The sequence below is a fragment of the Poecilia reticulata genome, linkage group LG5, assembly GCF_000633615.1.
Source record: "Poecilia reticulata strain Guanapo linkage group LG5, Guppy_female_1.0+MT, whole genome shotgun sequence".
NCBI lineage: Eukaryota > Metazoa > Chordata > Actinopteri > Cyprinodontiformes > Poeciliidae > Poecilia > Poecilia reticulata.
The window spans coordinates 3,651,113-3,664,229 of NC_024335.1; the positions used below are offsets into that span (position 1 = coordinate 3,651,113).

General features: G+C 38.1%; 1 protein-coding gene across 2 annotated transcripts in view; it reads right to left on the reverse strand.

The window, feature by feature from the left end:
- LOC103464597 (sodium- and chloride-dependent GABA transporter 2-like) overlaps positions 1–13,117 on the reverse strand; it is a 20,677-nt gene extending 7,560 nt beyond the window's left edge. The window contains exons 1-10 of one of the 2 annotated variants that reach the window (XM_008408808.2): positions 12,681–13,111; positions 12,197–12,381; positions 10,610–10,744; positions 6,964–7,104; positions 6,627–6,714; positions 4,237–4,369; positions 2,310–2,444; positions 2,052–2,155; positions 1,133–1,257; positions 647–759 (exon numbers count right to left, since the gene is read on the reverse strand). In XM_008408808.2, coding sequence (XP_008407030.1) covers positions 647–759; positions 1,133–1,257; positions 2,052–2,155; positions 2,310–2,444; positions 4,237–4,369; positions 6,627–6,714; positions 6,964–7,104; positions 10,610–10,744; positions 12,197–12,381; positions 12,681–12,688 — 1,167 coding nt within the window. In that variant the 5' untranslated portion in view covers positions 12,689–13,111. Of the gene's footprint in view, positions 1–646; positions 760–1,132; positions 1,258–2,051; positions 2,156–2,309; positions 2,445–4,236; positions 4,370–6,626; positions 6,715–6,963; positions 7,105–10,609; positions 10,745–12,196; positions 12,382–12,680 lie in introns of both variants that reach the window. The other variant, XM_008408809.2, reaches the window with a different exon arrangement.

Here is a 13,117-nt window from a genome sequence, read left to right on the forward strand (position 1 = left end):
AGGTAGGTAGGTAGGTAGGTAGGTAGGTAGGTAGGTAGGTAGGTAGGTAGGTAGGTAGGTAGGTAGGTAGGTAGGTAGGTAGGTAGGTAGGTAGACAGACAGACAGACAGACAGAATACTAAAACTGATCTTTAGTTAGCCTTTATTTATGACTCAATTGAAAAAGTTACACTCAAATTCTATACTTTACCAAATATTTCTACAGCAGAAATGTAACCTTACTGAAAAGTATATTTATGTACTTCATTCACATTAAACTGTCATTTCCTGATCTTATTTAGTATTTTCTGAGAACCAGAACTTTTGGTTTTGCATAGAAAACCCATTTATGAGCACAGAGGCCATTAAAGATTTTCTTTGAGGTGTCTAACCTGTATTTACTATTTCTGTGTATCCTTTATGTTGTAAATGTTCTTATCTTATAGTTTATTTTCTTATGTCATGTACTCAGTTGTACTTTATGTCAACACACATAAAAACAAACAAACAAAAAAAAAACATGAGCAGAGTGCTAGCCATTGGAGCCAGCAAGCAGTGAAAATAATCCAGGTTTGATAAATAAATAAATAAATAAATAAATAAATAAATAAATAAATAAATAAATAAATAAATAAATAAATTCCTTGGGATACTGTTAACATTTTACCTGTGTGTCTGCACCCAACAAGATGACCATGACGAAGAAACAAACAGCCCACAGCTGAGGCAAAGGCATCATGGCTACAGCACGAGGATAAGCAATGAATGCCAAGCCGGGTCCTGTTGGAAATAGTGCAGTAAATTAAATGCAAAACAAAAAAATTTTCACCCTGCATACTGGAAACATGAAGCCAACAAAGAGCTGCAAGACTGAGGATAAGTAGCTTAATGACTATGTGCTTAAGTTTCTCTCTCTAAATATCTCAGTATATTTATTGGGGTCTACACTAAAATCATTTAATATGTGATTTCAGAAATATTATTCTAGTAATGTTTGAGTTCAGCATATTGAAAATTGTACTTTCCCAAACATGTTCAAACCATGATGCTCTCTGAAATCAACAAACGCAACAACCATTGTGTCCTGCATATTAAATCAAAGTGGCACTGATCCCAGGTGTGTTAGATTTTCAAACAAAAGCGGACGTCTCACCAGAAGCAGCCACCTGGGAGATCGGCAGTCCTTGTTCATACGACATAAATCCCAAAACAGAAAAGATGGCAAATCCCGCCACAAAGCTAGAGCCGCCGTTCACCAGACACAGAACAAATGTGTCCCTGCGGATGCAGACCAAAATATTTGTCATGTTTGAAAACAAAACTAAACAGAAGAAAAACAATTATAAATTCCACAGAAAATACGTTTTACATCTGATGTCTTAAAGTTTATTGCAACATTTAAAATGTGTTTTCAGCTCTAACAATTTAAGGTTTTAAATTATGTAGTTTATCAATGAAAATAAAGAACATTCAAGTTACTTTCCCAGAACTTATAATGTAGTTTTTGATTCCTTTCCAGATTACTTTCCCTAAACGTTACTTTATGGTAACTTTTCCGTGGCTCGGTGTTCACCGGCCGACACGGACTGAACGGCTTTGTTCACTTCCTTTGCTGCCATTGCTAAAGTCACAGACAGACTATAATTATAAAGCAGACAATAGACATCATCGTTCACAACTTCTTCTATTTGCTGATTGGCCCATTTCAAATCCTACCAGAGGAATCCAGGTGAATGGGAGAAAGTCTAGACTGTGCTGTGAAGTAAGATTGGAATGGAGTGGAAGAGTGTAGGAAGGTAATGGTAATTCTGCCAAATAAAAGCAGCTTTGCAGAAAAATAAATTACCTTAGTGCACTTATATTTTTAGAGCACAGTATTATTATTTTGCATAAAACCGTACATTAAGATTTGCTTAATGTTGTAAATACCAGGAATCCAACTTGATTTTAAAGACGCGAGGCCTTACTCCTTTGCTAATCTTCCAATCTCTATTTCTTTCCAAATAGTAAAACAGGACAGAAGAGCAATATCTACTGAACCACATGACTAAATGCAAAAGTATTGCACTTACTTGTAACAATCATTGTTATACTGATTGTAGCTTCCCAGAGCTGTCAGACTCCCCTGACAAATGCCAAAAGAGAAAAGGACCTGTGCACCTGCATCCATCCAAACCTACACAGACATCAGCACAGCGTCAGTGAACAAGCACTGCAGAAACTTCTCTAAAAGAGGAAGTCTGATGTATCTAAGGTGCTTATTGGGCTCAGACTTCCATTGGAAGCAACCAAGCTGGGAGCTTTTCTTTGTCTCTGAATGTATTACTTACTTGAGGGTCCACCAACCTTGTAGGATCTGGATATAGGTAGAAAGCCAAGCCGTCCATCGCTCCGGGCAACGAGAGCCCACGGGCCAACAGAACGACTAACATCACATAGGGAAACGTGGCGGTAAAGTAAACTACCTGCCAACACAAACGTAAACGTTAGATTGTGCCTAAAACACTGGAAAACACTGAATTATAGCTATTTTTTTAAAGAAGAATTAAATGTTAGAAGTGTTGTTTTTCATGTTAACAGAAATCTTGCAAATGTTTTGCACCAGATTTATGAAGCTATAAAGCCATGTGTGCTCAAAATATTAATGCAAAATCACCACAATTCCTTTAAAATTAATGTAATACCACCTACATTTTTGCATTTTCTAATCTAACTTTTAAAAAACAGATTTTAAGTTGATCACTGTGTTGAACTATTAATTGGAAACTCCTGACTTTCTGATAACTTGAGGAATAAATAAAATGTGATTCAACATGCGGAGCTCAACTTCTTTTCACCATTTCTCTGGACAAGAAAGACAAGAACATGCAATTCAGATATGAGCTGGTTTTTATTTGTTGGAAAATATGTACAAGTCCAACTCACCACAACTTGGTTATATCTACAGTAAGTGTGGCGTTTGTATTAAATTTCAAATATGTAGGAGAAGATGTGGGCAGTAGTTGGTGTGCTCCCTCGGAAACTGTTCCCAGATTTTCAACACTTTTCAGAGAAGTTCAAGCACCTTCCACTTTTTTTGTCACAAGTTTTGTAAGGTCTATGTGAGATCTTTACTTTTCTCTCCATAAAATGACCCAGAAGCCTAAATATTTCAGACCTCTGGCCTGTGATCACTAAACATGATGTGTTTAGCAGCTGATTGGCTCTTTGCAAGCTTGTTTTTACAGAAAAACAGAACTCCAACATGATTGTGCAGAATGAAAGAACTGGACACGGAGCAAAGGATGTGGACAGAAAAAAAGGAAGAACAAAAGTAAAACATTCAGCAAGAAGAAAGCAAGGAAAAGGATCAACAAAAGGAAATCTAAGTCTCCTTTCTGATTTCACAGGCTAAGTGTTAGTGGGATGACGGTTTTTTCTACTGTTAGCCGATTACATGGTTTAAATGCAAGTGATATAAATTCAGTATTTGCTGTGCAGTCTTTTATTCATTTATTCTTTCTTTTTTATTTGTGCAAACTTTGATCCCCTGCAACTTCAAAGCTTTAAGCTCTGCCTTTTGGCCTTTTAACAGATTTAATTAAGCTGTATTCACAGCGTGTTCATTCACTTTGCTTAGTGAGGAAAAGGCTTTCTTCTTAGTTGGGTCAAGGTTAGACGTTCTAGATCTGTTTCTCCTAAATCTTGCTATAATACTTGATACCAGAAGTAGTATAATTGAAATTTAACAGAAAATTCTCAGGAGAAGAAATGAACATGTACACGTTCCCATTATAAATGCTCCAGATTTTTAGTTCGTCTGGTGATCCTCCATATTTATTGCTTTTTTTTTTTTTTACTTGGTGCATGCAAAGTCTGACACATCTCTTTTATCCATTTGTTTTATCCCTCTGACGTGTTTCATTTGGTCACCATTTCTCTGTAGTTCCCAACTTTGGGTGTGTTTGGGTGTGGTAAAATACCACACCCAAAATTTGCTCCCTGTGAGTCAGTCCAGCTCTTATGACCATATAAAAAAATCTGAAGAAAACTTTTACATCTACCTAAGAAACACTGCACATATATATATATTTTATTATTGTTTGAGTTGATGCCCTGAAATTCATACCAATAATATTTTTAAAGAGATCCTTGCATGTGGTCCAGCTGAATGAGGAATATTTTTGGAGCAAAAAATGCTGAAATAATTTAAAATGCTGCCAGTACCCCATACTAAATGGCAAAGCTTCAAAGCATTTCCATCAGAGGTTGCCTTACCTTTCCAGTGGATCGCACTCCTTTCCAAACACAAAAGTAGCAGATAATCCAAGCGAGTAACAGGCACAAGACCAGCTCCCATCTTAAGCTACCAATTTCCTCAATCCCCTTAGAAATGCCGAGAACTCTTCTCCTAAAAAGATAGATATATGCATAATGTTGCCAAAAGAGACTTAATAAGAAATATCCCCAAAATGTACGTACAGACATTGCAATATGTCAAAATAACCAAAATGTGGCACATTCAATAAAATCTAAAAGAATTTGAGAAAAAAATCCAACAGTTTGTTAAAAAACAAGCAAGTACAGTTTATTTTTCACAGTAAAATAAAACACTAAAGGTATCCTAAAAAACCCAATTTATTTTAACCAACTTTCAAAACTTAAATGGACACACTTAATTAAAAAGGGGGGTATTCATTAATGTCAACTGTCCTTTCAAATGCTCCTATGATGACAACACAAATATTTTAAGGCACGTTTAGACTAGCAGGAAACCTAGAACCTGTTTCTTAGATGTGCTTGGCAATTGGTAGTGTTTTCATTAATTGCCAAAGCAGCTGATGCAAGCAGCCGTTTATTTAAAGAGCTTTACTTGGTTTGAACAACAGGTAAGGCTGTGAGGATGCAGCATGAAGAGGCAGCAGCTAAAATCTATTTCACTCTACTATTGGCAACAAAAACACAGTTTTAAAAGAATTCACTAGAGACGAGCCGCCAGTGGTTTATTGAGAAACAAAATCATCAGCACCAGTTTTAGTTAGAAAGTTTAAAATAAAGTTTGCATTGAAACTGTATTTAAATACATAAATACTGGTTTTATAAAGCCGAAGGAACAGGAATCTGACAGTCTAAGTAAATTAGCGCTGCAGCGCAGGATGCTGTTAGAGGAACTTAGAAAAGTAGCAGGTTTAAAACTTCTTCGAGTCTTTGCTTCCAAAGTATATGTGATGTTTATGATTTGTTAATTAACTCTGATATTTGGCAACTATTTTGCTAAATGCTTGTTGCAGTGAGAGTGTTTCACACTATACGTGTGCTTAAAGTGTCCAAAGATGGAAAAGTAGCAACTAAATTACAGAAAAAGAACTCAACTTTAGATATACGTGCACTGTAGGCACAACATTATGACCACCTATCAAATAACGTGGTGCTCACCTCAGTTTCACTGCTAAGAGGTCAGATCAGCTGAGATACGGATTATGCTACTCGTGTGCTGAGTTCTGGCGCCAAGATGTTAGCATCAGATCCTCTTAAGACCTGTAAGCTGCCAGGTGTGGCCCTCATTGTTCAGACTTGTCTCTTTTGAACATCCCAAAATGCTCAATTAAATTGAAATCTGTGAAATATGTGAAATCAAGGCAACACCTCAAACTCCAAACAATTCCTAAGCAACATACAGACATCAGAAATTGCTGCTTTCCATAAAAAAATGGAAATAATGTCTGCCAATAGCTAGGCTAAAAATATGTATAAAAGTAGTAACTATATGGATGGCAAGATCCGAGGTTTTATAGCAGAACATCATGTAAAGCCTCCCGGTGCTTTCCAACTTCTAACAGAGCATCCAGGACTCCTGTGTGCCTTTAATGAACAACACACACACCTGGAATCCCTCGAAACGTGAAAGAAAATCTGATTCCTCAGATAGGACTACTTTTTTTCCACTGAGCAGGGATCAGCTTGGTCATCCTGACTGGTCTCCAACTTGTTTCATGTTCATCAATGAGCCTTGACCGCTAATGACTCTGGACCTCTTTCCCTAGATGCTGACCACTGCAGACTGAAAACATTATGTAAGAGCTGGAGTTTTGGAGACGCACCGACCCAGACGTCTGACCATCACTATTCCGACCCAATTTGGTCATTAAAATCCATAAACGATACATAAATGTATGTATTTTACAGGTCATGTCATTTTAAAGCAAAACAAAGCAACTATGTTATCTTCAGTCGTTATAAAATTTGTGTCAATATCAAACATCAATTAAAAGTAATTTGACTGTCCTTGAAATTGGGCCTCTGTCTCTTCAAGACGCTTCTACTCTTGCTGACACTCCGCCTTCATAATGCTTCTCATTATGCTGTTAACAATTGTTCTTAGAAGAGTTGGACTAAGAAGAAGCTTGTATGATAAGCTCAGCAGATGTTCCACCAGCTGTTTGCTAATTGCTGCTGCCGCTAGTCTGGAGGAGCTGAGTGAGGGAGGTGAGGGAGTGAGAGGCTCTGTGAGGGGAAACTCGGCTGAAGAAAATGTGTGGAAAAATGGCGGCGCTTTGTTTTAATTTAAGTAGTGGTGTCTCTCACGTTTTAGTTACATATAGGAAATACAATATGTCTAAAACATGGCGGACTGGTCAGTAAAGGAGGCAGGCATGAATTACACTTACTCCCAGAACTCGGTTGCAGGTGTTGTTGCATTTGCAGCTGCTGTCCAGTTGGATGACATGTTTTTCTTATCAAATTCAACACAAGACTCTGATTAAAGAAAAAAATCAATCAAATAAGTGTGCAATGCACTGTGTATGTGAAAAATATATACTCATATATTTACACTTATTCAAATCCAAGTGAAGCCTAATTCTGTGTCAGCACTAAATTTCAAGTGAGAAACTGAAGGTTTTGCTCGGAAGATATGTTCAGGATCAAGAGTGGTATCATTAACACTATGACTCTGATTACCATTGACAAAACATTTTATTATAATTTCTATTGTTTTTGCTTTACCTGTGTTCCAGGAGTTTCCGCAGCTGGCCCATGGAAGCTCAGCACTGAAGGATGAGAAGAGGTAGAAGAAAGCCCACGCCTGGATGACAATGTACGACACAGCAGCGTATGCAATCACTACCTGAGTGGCGTACCCGATACCTGGAGGCAGAGATGGGGTCAGAATAGGTGACTGTAGGAAAATGGCTCTGCAACAAATGCAGCACTTTGCAGAAATAACTCAGCTTGCTTCAGTGTGTTTTGTGAAACAAACTGTAGGATTTCACCTCACTGCTAAATGACCTTCAGTTACCTAGCAAAGTAAACCAGTGACTGCTATTCTTGTAGCAAGGGTATAGAGTTACTCATATAACAATCAGATCTGTTATTTTAAAAGGAAATCTGATGTATTCATTTAAATCTTTGACTATTCTTTTCCAGGAACATCATTTTTATTATCTTCAAGTAGATACCTCTTTAAATGCATCTGGTTTAACTTTTGCTGCAAAGAGACAAATCATATCACTTACCCCAGTTTTCTTGCAAACTGGACCAAACGAATTTATTAACATTTATTTAAAAAAAATAACAAATGCACTTCCTGCTATCCTGACAGTCTGCTATCTGATTGCTATTTACTGCATCTTGTATCTCCTGAGTTTTTCTACATTTCCTGTGTCACATCCCATCCATTTTAGTGGAATTATATGTGGTAAACCTACAGAAAGTAGTGCACGATTTCAGCTTTGTCATTGTTGTTTTAGAACCTACCCCTGTTTTAAACTTAACTACATCCTAGCAATTGCTGCAGTTTGTCGAACTCAGTTAAATAAGCTGAGCAGATCAGCTCTGAGCCCGTTTTAAAGGCCAAAAGGTGAAAGAGAGCAAATACAGTCAGTCACAGCAAAAGCTCAGCCAGGACACGTGTTTGATCTATGGAAGGAGAACATTAAGTTGTTGTCTAAAAATTTTTTCTAAGAAAGCCTTTGAGGCTTTCACAAGACAGGTTGGATAGGTTTCATTTAGGGGTTTCCAAATAAAGGAGGCTGAATACACCTTTATCTATCAATTTAAATATGTATAAATAATTTCCCTTATCCTCACAACTATGTCCTCTGTGTTGATCTATCATCTATAATCCTAGTAAAACATTTATAATATTTAAAACATAAGATATTATGTTTTAGCGGCCTGATATTTGCAGCCGTCTCTTCTGAGTATTGTCAGACCCTGCGGCGTCCTGTTTAAACATCACACATTATCACATAGATTGGATAACAGCTGCAATTAAAACCACTGAACCTGAGCAAGATAAAAATAAAAAAAAACTTTTTTGCTAATCCCATCAACCATGCAGTGTGCGTGACAGATTGCGTACTTGAAACACAAAGTTAGGAATCTGACACGAGTATCCCTTAGGCCCAGACACCATAACATGTCAGAACCTTCAGCGTTTATTGCAGCTTTAATGCTTTTTCCCACTTATACATCTTGATAAATGAGGTGTGAAGAATGCCATGTTTCAGTGTTCACATTCTCCTGTGTGTCTAATAATCCATCACATGGAGCAGCTGAGCGACAACAGACAGTTTGTTGTGTGCAAAGTTTCATCAGGTTTTCCAGAGTTCACACGTGACGATTATTAATCATAGCTTAGCAACGGACAATTCACAATTGTGCTCTGTGGGAAACTTCTTTTGCTTGTTTATTTGGGAATGAACAACAAATTCCTCTTTGTTCTCATGTGAGACTCTGTATTTGGGTTATTTGGACTTAAATTCCTACTTTGATGCCAGTGACAGGAGACTTTCCTTGGTCTTTTCAGATTAAGGGCATTCCTAATTTTTAGCTGCTTGTAGATTTAGATGACTACAGACATTTGCAGATATCATTTAAGATGATGGCTTTATGTCTAGACGCAGGAAATCCCCGTTCATTGACCTTATTACAATATTCCAGTCTCACAAGAGTGAACGCATTTGAACAGGGCTCATGCAAAAAAAATAAATAAATAAATAAAATAAAATAAAATAAAATAAAAAAAAAAAAAATATANATACACTGCTCAAAAAAATAAAGGGAACACTTAAACAACACAATATAACTCCAAGTAAATCAAACTTCTGTGAAATCAAACTGTCCACTTAGGAAGCAATATATATATATATATAATTGCATTTATTTACTTTTTTTTTTATTATTATTGTGTTGTAATTACAGATTCCTGTCCAAACAGTCACAGGAGTTGAATAGTTCCTTTCAAAACTCGCTACATTGCTTGATGGAGTCCGTCTGTGTGTAATTTATTCTAAGGTTTGTTAGAAGATAAATTACCGTAAGTAAGGAAGAAAAATGAACACTGCAGACAGTTCTCTTAGTTTGAAAGCTATGGATAAGTTTGAAGCAGGGTTAGGTTAGGAGACAATATTTTAAGCTTTGAACATCTGATGGAGTGCTGGTCAATCCATCCCTTCGACAATGTAAATAGTCTGGCACAAATGCAAAACCTGCAAAAACATGGCTGGTCAAACAAATGGGCAATCTGGACAAGGAAAACCTTAATCAGAAAAGCTGCCAAGAGCCCGATGGAGACTCTTTACTACATGCAAAATACTATTTGTGATGGAGCGTCACATCACCCTGATCACACCATCTCAGAGGTAAAACATGGCGGTGGCAGCATCATGTTGTGGGTATGCTTTTCTTCAGCAAGAACAGAGAAGCTGGTCTGAGTTGATGGCAAAATGAGTGGAGCTAAATCAATCAATCAATTAATCAAGTTTATGTGTATCGCACATTTCAGCAGCAAGGTGTTTTACATAGTGAAAACACAGAATTCCACAGCGCAGCCCTGGATTTGCTCTCAGGTTTGTGCTGCCCTCTTGTTCATGCAGCAGTTCAGCCTTTTGTGACCGTTTGGTAAAAAGCTGTACATCAAATGATTCAATGTGTGTGAAAAAAGCAGTGGCTTACTGTCCAGAAAGTAAGGTAAGTGTCAAAATGGCCAAGTCAAAGTCCAGACCTATATCCAATGAAGACGCTACAGCAGGACACTGATGTTCACACTGACTCTCTGCAATCAGTCTAACTGACCTTGGGCATTTTTGTGATGAAAGATAGCTACAGATTTCAGTCTCTTTGTTTGCTAATAAAAAGATGCATACTCATGAAGAGCTGTGTTGTTTTATTTTCTCAGAGTGGCTAAATTCATTTGCTCAGAACTATTTTCAGACTTAAAAAATGTTGATGCCTTGAATCATTTTCCTTCCACGCTACAATTATAAGCTACTTTGTGTTGGTCTGTCACATAAAATCCTAATGAGAAACAACGTTTTTGGTTGCAACGTGACCAAAAAATAAAAAAAGGCTGTGCTGCAAGCGCTTTAGCAAACCACTGTAAATAAATCTGATGACTTTCCTTCATAATCAATCAGTGGGAATTAACTTTGAGAGTGGTCTAAAGTTTTTTTGCAGTAGATTTAACAGCTTTAATTATGTATTTTCTTATAATGTGTGAACTGAGGACTCAAAGAAATTGCAAAACAAAAGAGTTTTTAAGTTTGTTGCATTCCTGGTTTTGTTTTCTTTACAGTATTTCTGTTGCATGGAAGCGCTGCTCTGCCACAGGCTAAAGTGGAGTTGCATTGAGCTCCTGTGAAACACAAACCTTCAAACAGGGGACAGAAGTGCCTCCAGCAGGTGATGCAACCCTGGGACGTGTATTGCCCCATGGCTGTCTCCAGGAGGAACATCGGGATCCCGCAGGCAAGCAGAAACAGGACGTAGGGAATCAGAAATGCACCTGAGAAGAAAGTGAGCCAAGTAATCTGGAAATCATCTTCTAAAGACACTTTACACACATCCGTGAAAGTTTTTTGTTGTTGTTTTTTACACCAAGTTAACTTTCTAATGAGTAAGGAACATTCCCTACTCATTAGAAAGTAGGGAATGTTCCTACTTCCAACAGCTATGTAGCAATAGCTACATAGCTATTGACATAGATAATGACAAATACATCATTTGTATTTGTCATTATCATTTTATTCATTATCACAGTCGTGTTTTTTATTCTTCTTCACTTTATATTATGATCAGATGTTGCTGACTGACATCAAAGCATGAACCCTATTTCATTAAGCTCTGCTTACAAATACATGTTTCAAGTTGTTTCCAGCTCAGTTTGGCTTAAATCATATGCGGCGTCAACTAAAACCTTCCTGCACATGTCGGCCTCAACGTTGAGACATGAACCAATTAACACTGATTATATCTTCCCTGAGACACTTGTCAGTGAATGGCATATTTGGCAACAGCTAAGCCTTTTCTCCTCACAGTTGATAGAATCCAAAACAGGAAAAGTGTGCAGAGTTCAGGGCGTAAGCAAGTTTGACAAGAGCTAAACTGGAAGGGTCAGTTGACTGGGTCAAAGCTTAAACCCTGAAATTGTGTTCCTGTGGTGTGTTCCCAGTTTGAAGGGTTTGGTATCTATCATGGTGGTAAACTGGTATCGGGATTGTAAGAGGCCAAGGTTCACTGCTACTGATGATGATGATGATGATGATGATGATGAGGGATGGCCTTGTTGCTCCTATGCAACAGAGGAGCCAAAGCAGTTCAAACTACGACTGCTTATTTGCTTGACATTGAGTTTTGAACAAAAACAGATGCACACTCACACAGTAAATTGAATGCTCTCCTTTTACTTTGTTCTGTGTGACTGCAGTGGCTTCAGTGTTCGTTGTTCAATGAAAAAGAACAAATAAAGAATCTGATTGTTCATTGTTTGTGCCAAGTTGTTGAGGTAAAAACTCTTTTTTCCTAATAGATTTGCAAGTGTACAGTATACGGAAAAAGCAAAAACACATTCACTTATTGGAAATCAATAAAAATAAAAAAAACGGGACTTCAAAAGCAGAAAGTGGAAAAAAAAAAAGTATTTTCAAGACACATCTAAAAAGGGAAGTCAAATACGGGGGAGTATTTGCCCTCAAATACAAAAACTGGTTACATTTTATGCCATTTCCATCAACACAATCAAATCATTTAGGGGGGAAAAACACTATAATGGCCAGTATTTATTTATTTATTTATTCATTCATTCATTCATTCCAGCTCAAAGTTACTGCTGGTCCCCCATCTGGTCAAACCTTGGAAAACATTTCGAAGCCGCTCCTGTTGTACAGATCTGGAAATCCCTTAAAGCAAATTTCTACACTTTTCTGTCTTTTTTTTTTTTTTTTTTTTCAGGACCTACCTCCTCCGTTTTTGTAGCATAAGTAGGGGAACCTCCACAGGTTCCCCAGTCCAACCAGCGTTCCCGCTACAGCCAGCAGGAACTCCAGCTTGCTCGCCCACTGGCCGCGGTCCAGCAGCGGGGTCTTCTTTCCGGAGACGCTCCCCTGATTGGACCCGTCCACGCTGTTTCCTTTCACAAACTCTCTTGACATGTTGAAGAATTGAGAGAGACGCTATCATCGAGAAGCCCCTGCGGCTCTCTGACTCTTTTACATCGCGCACTGTTCAGTCCCTGGTTAAACTTACTCAGCTGATCATTTTTGGCTCAGAAGCTTCAATAAATTTAATTAGAAGCTTCAATAAATTTAATTGCTGGACTAAAGCTTGCACTATTACCAGGAGTTTCACTTGAAAGATTTTTTTTTTTTTTTTTTTTTTTAAGCGTGACATTTTGGGGGATTTAAAGCAGCGGGGTGTGGGGGGAATAGACGGTGAACACTTACCCCTCCATCTTTTTGAGCCCCCTCCCCACACAAAGCTCCTTCCAGGAACACAGGAATCCGATCAGTATTCCTCTCAGCTTGAGCCACTGGGAACAGTAGTTGTGGTTTCCGCGGGATCCTCTGTGATGTAATTACACTTGAACTGGTTTGTTGTCACACACACAGTTTGTCCCTGAAAGGGTTGGAAATCCTGCCACTTCCGCGCTGTACTTTTCCACTGTGGCAGGACCATGAGTGGTCCAGATTAGCGCAGCTGCTGATTTAAACCAGGCAGCTGAGTCGGGTCTGCTCACGCAGTCCACGCAGGAGAGATTTTAGTAACCCGTTGGCTCTTAGTGTGAAGCGGTGGGTCAGTGACCAGTGCAACCAGATCTGGACATGCTGTGATGTCTCTCACATACTGCGAAAGACTCGCGCACACTCAAAAAAAATGCTCT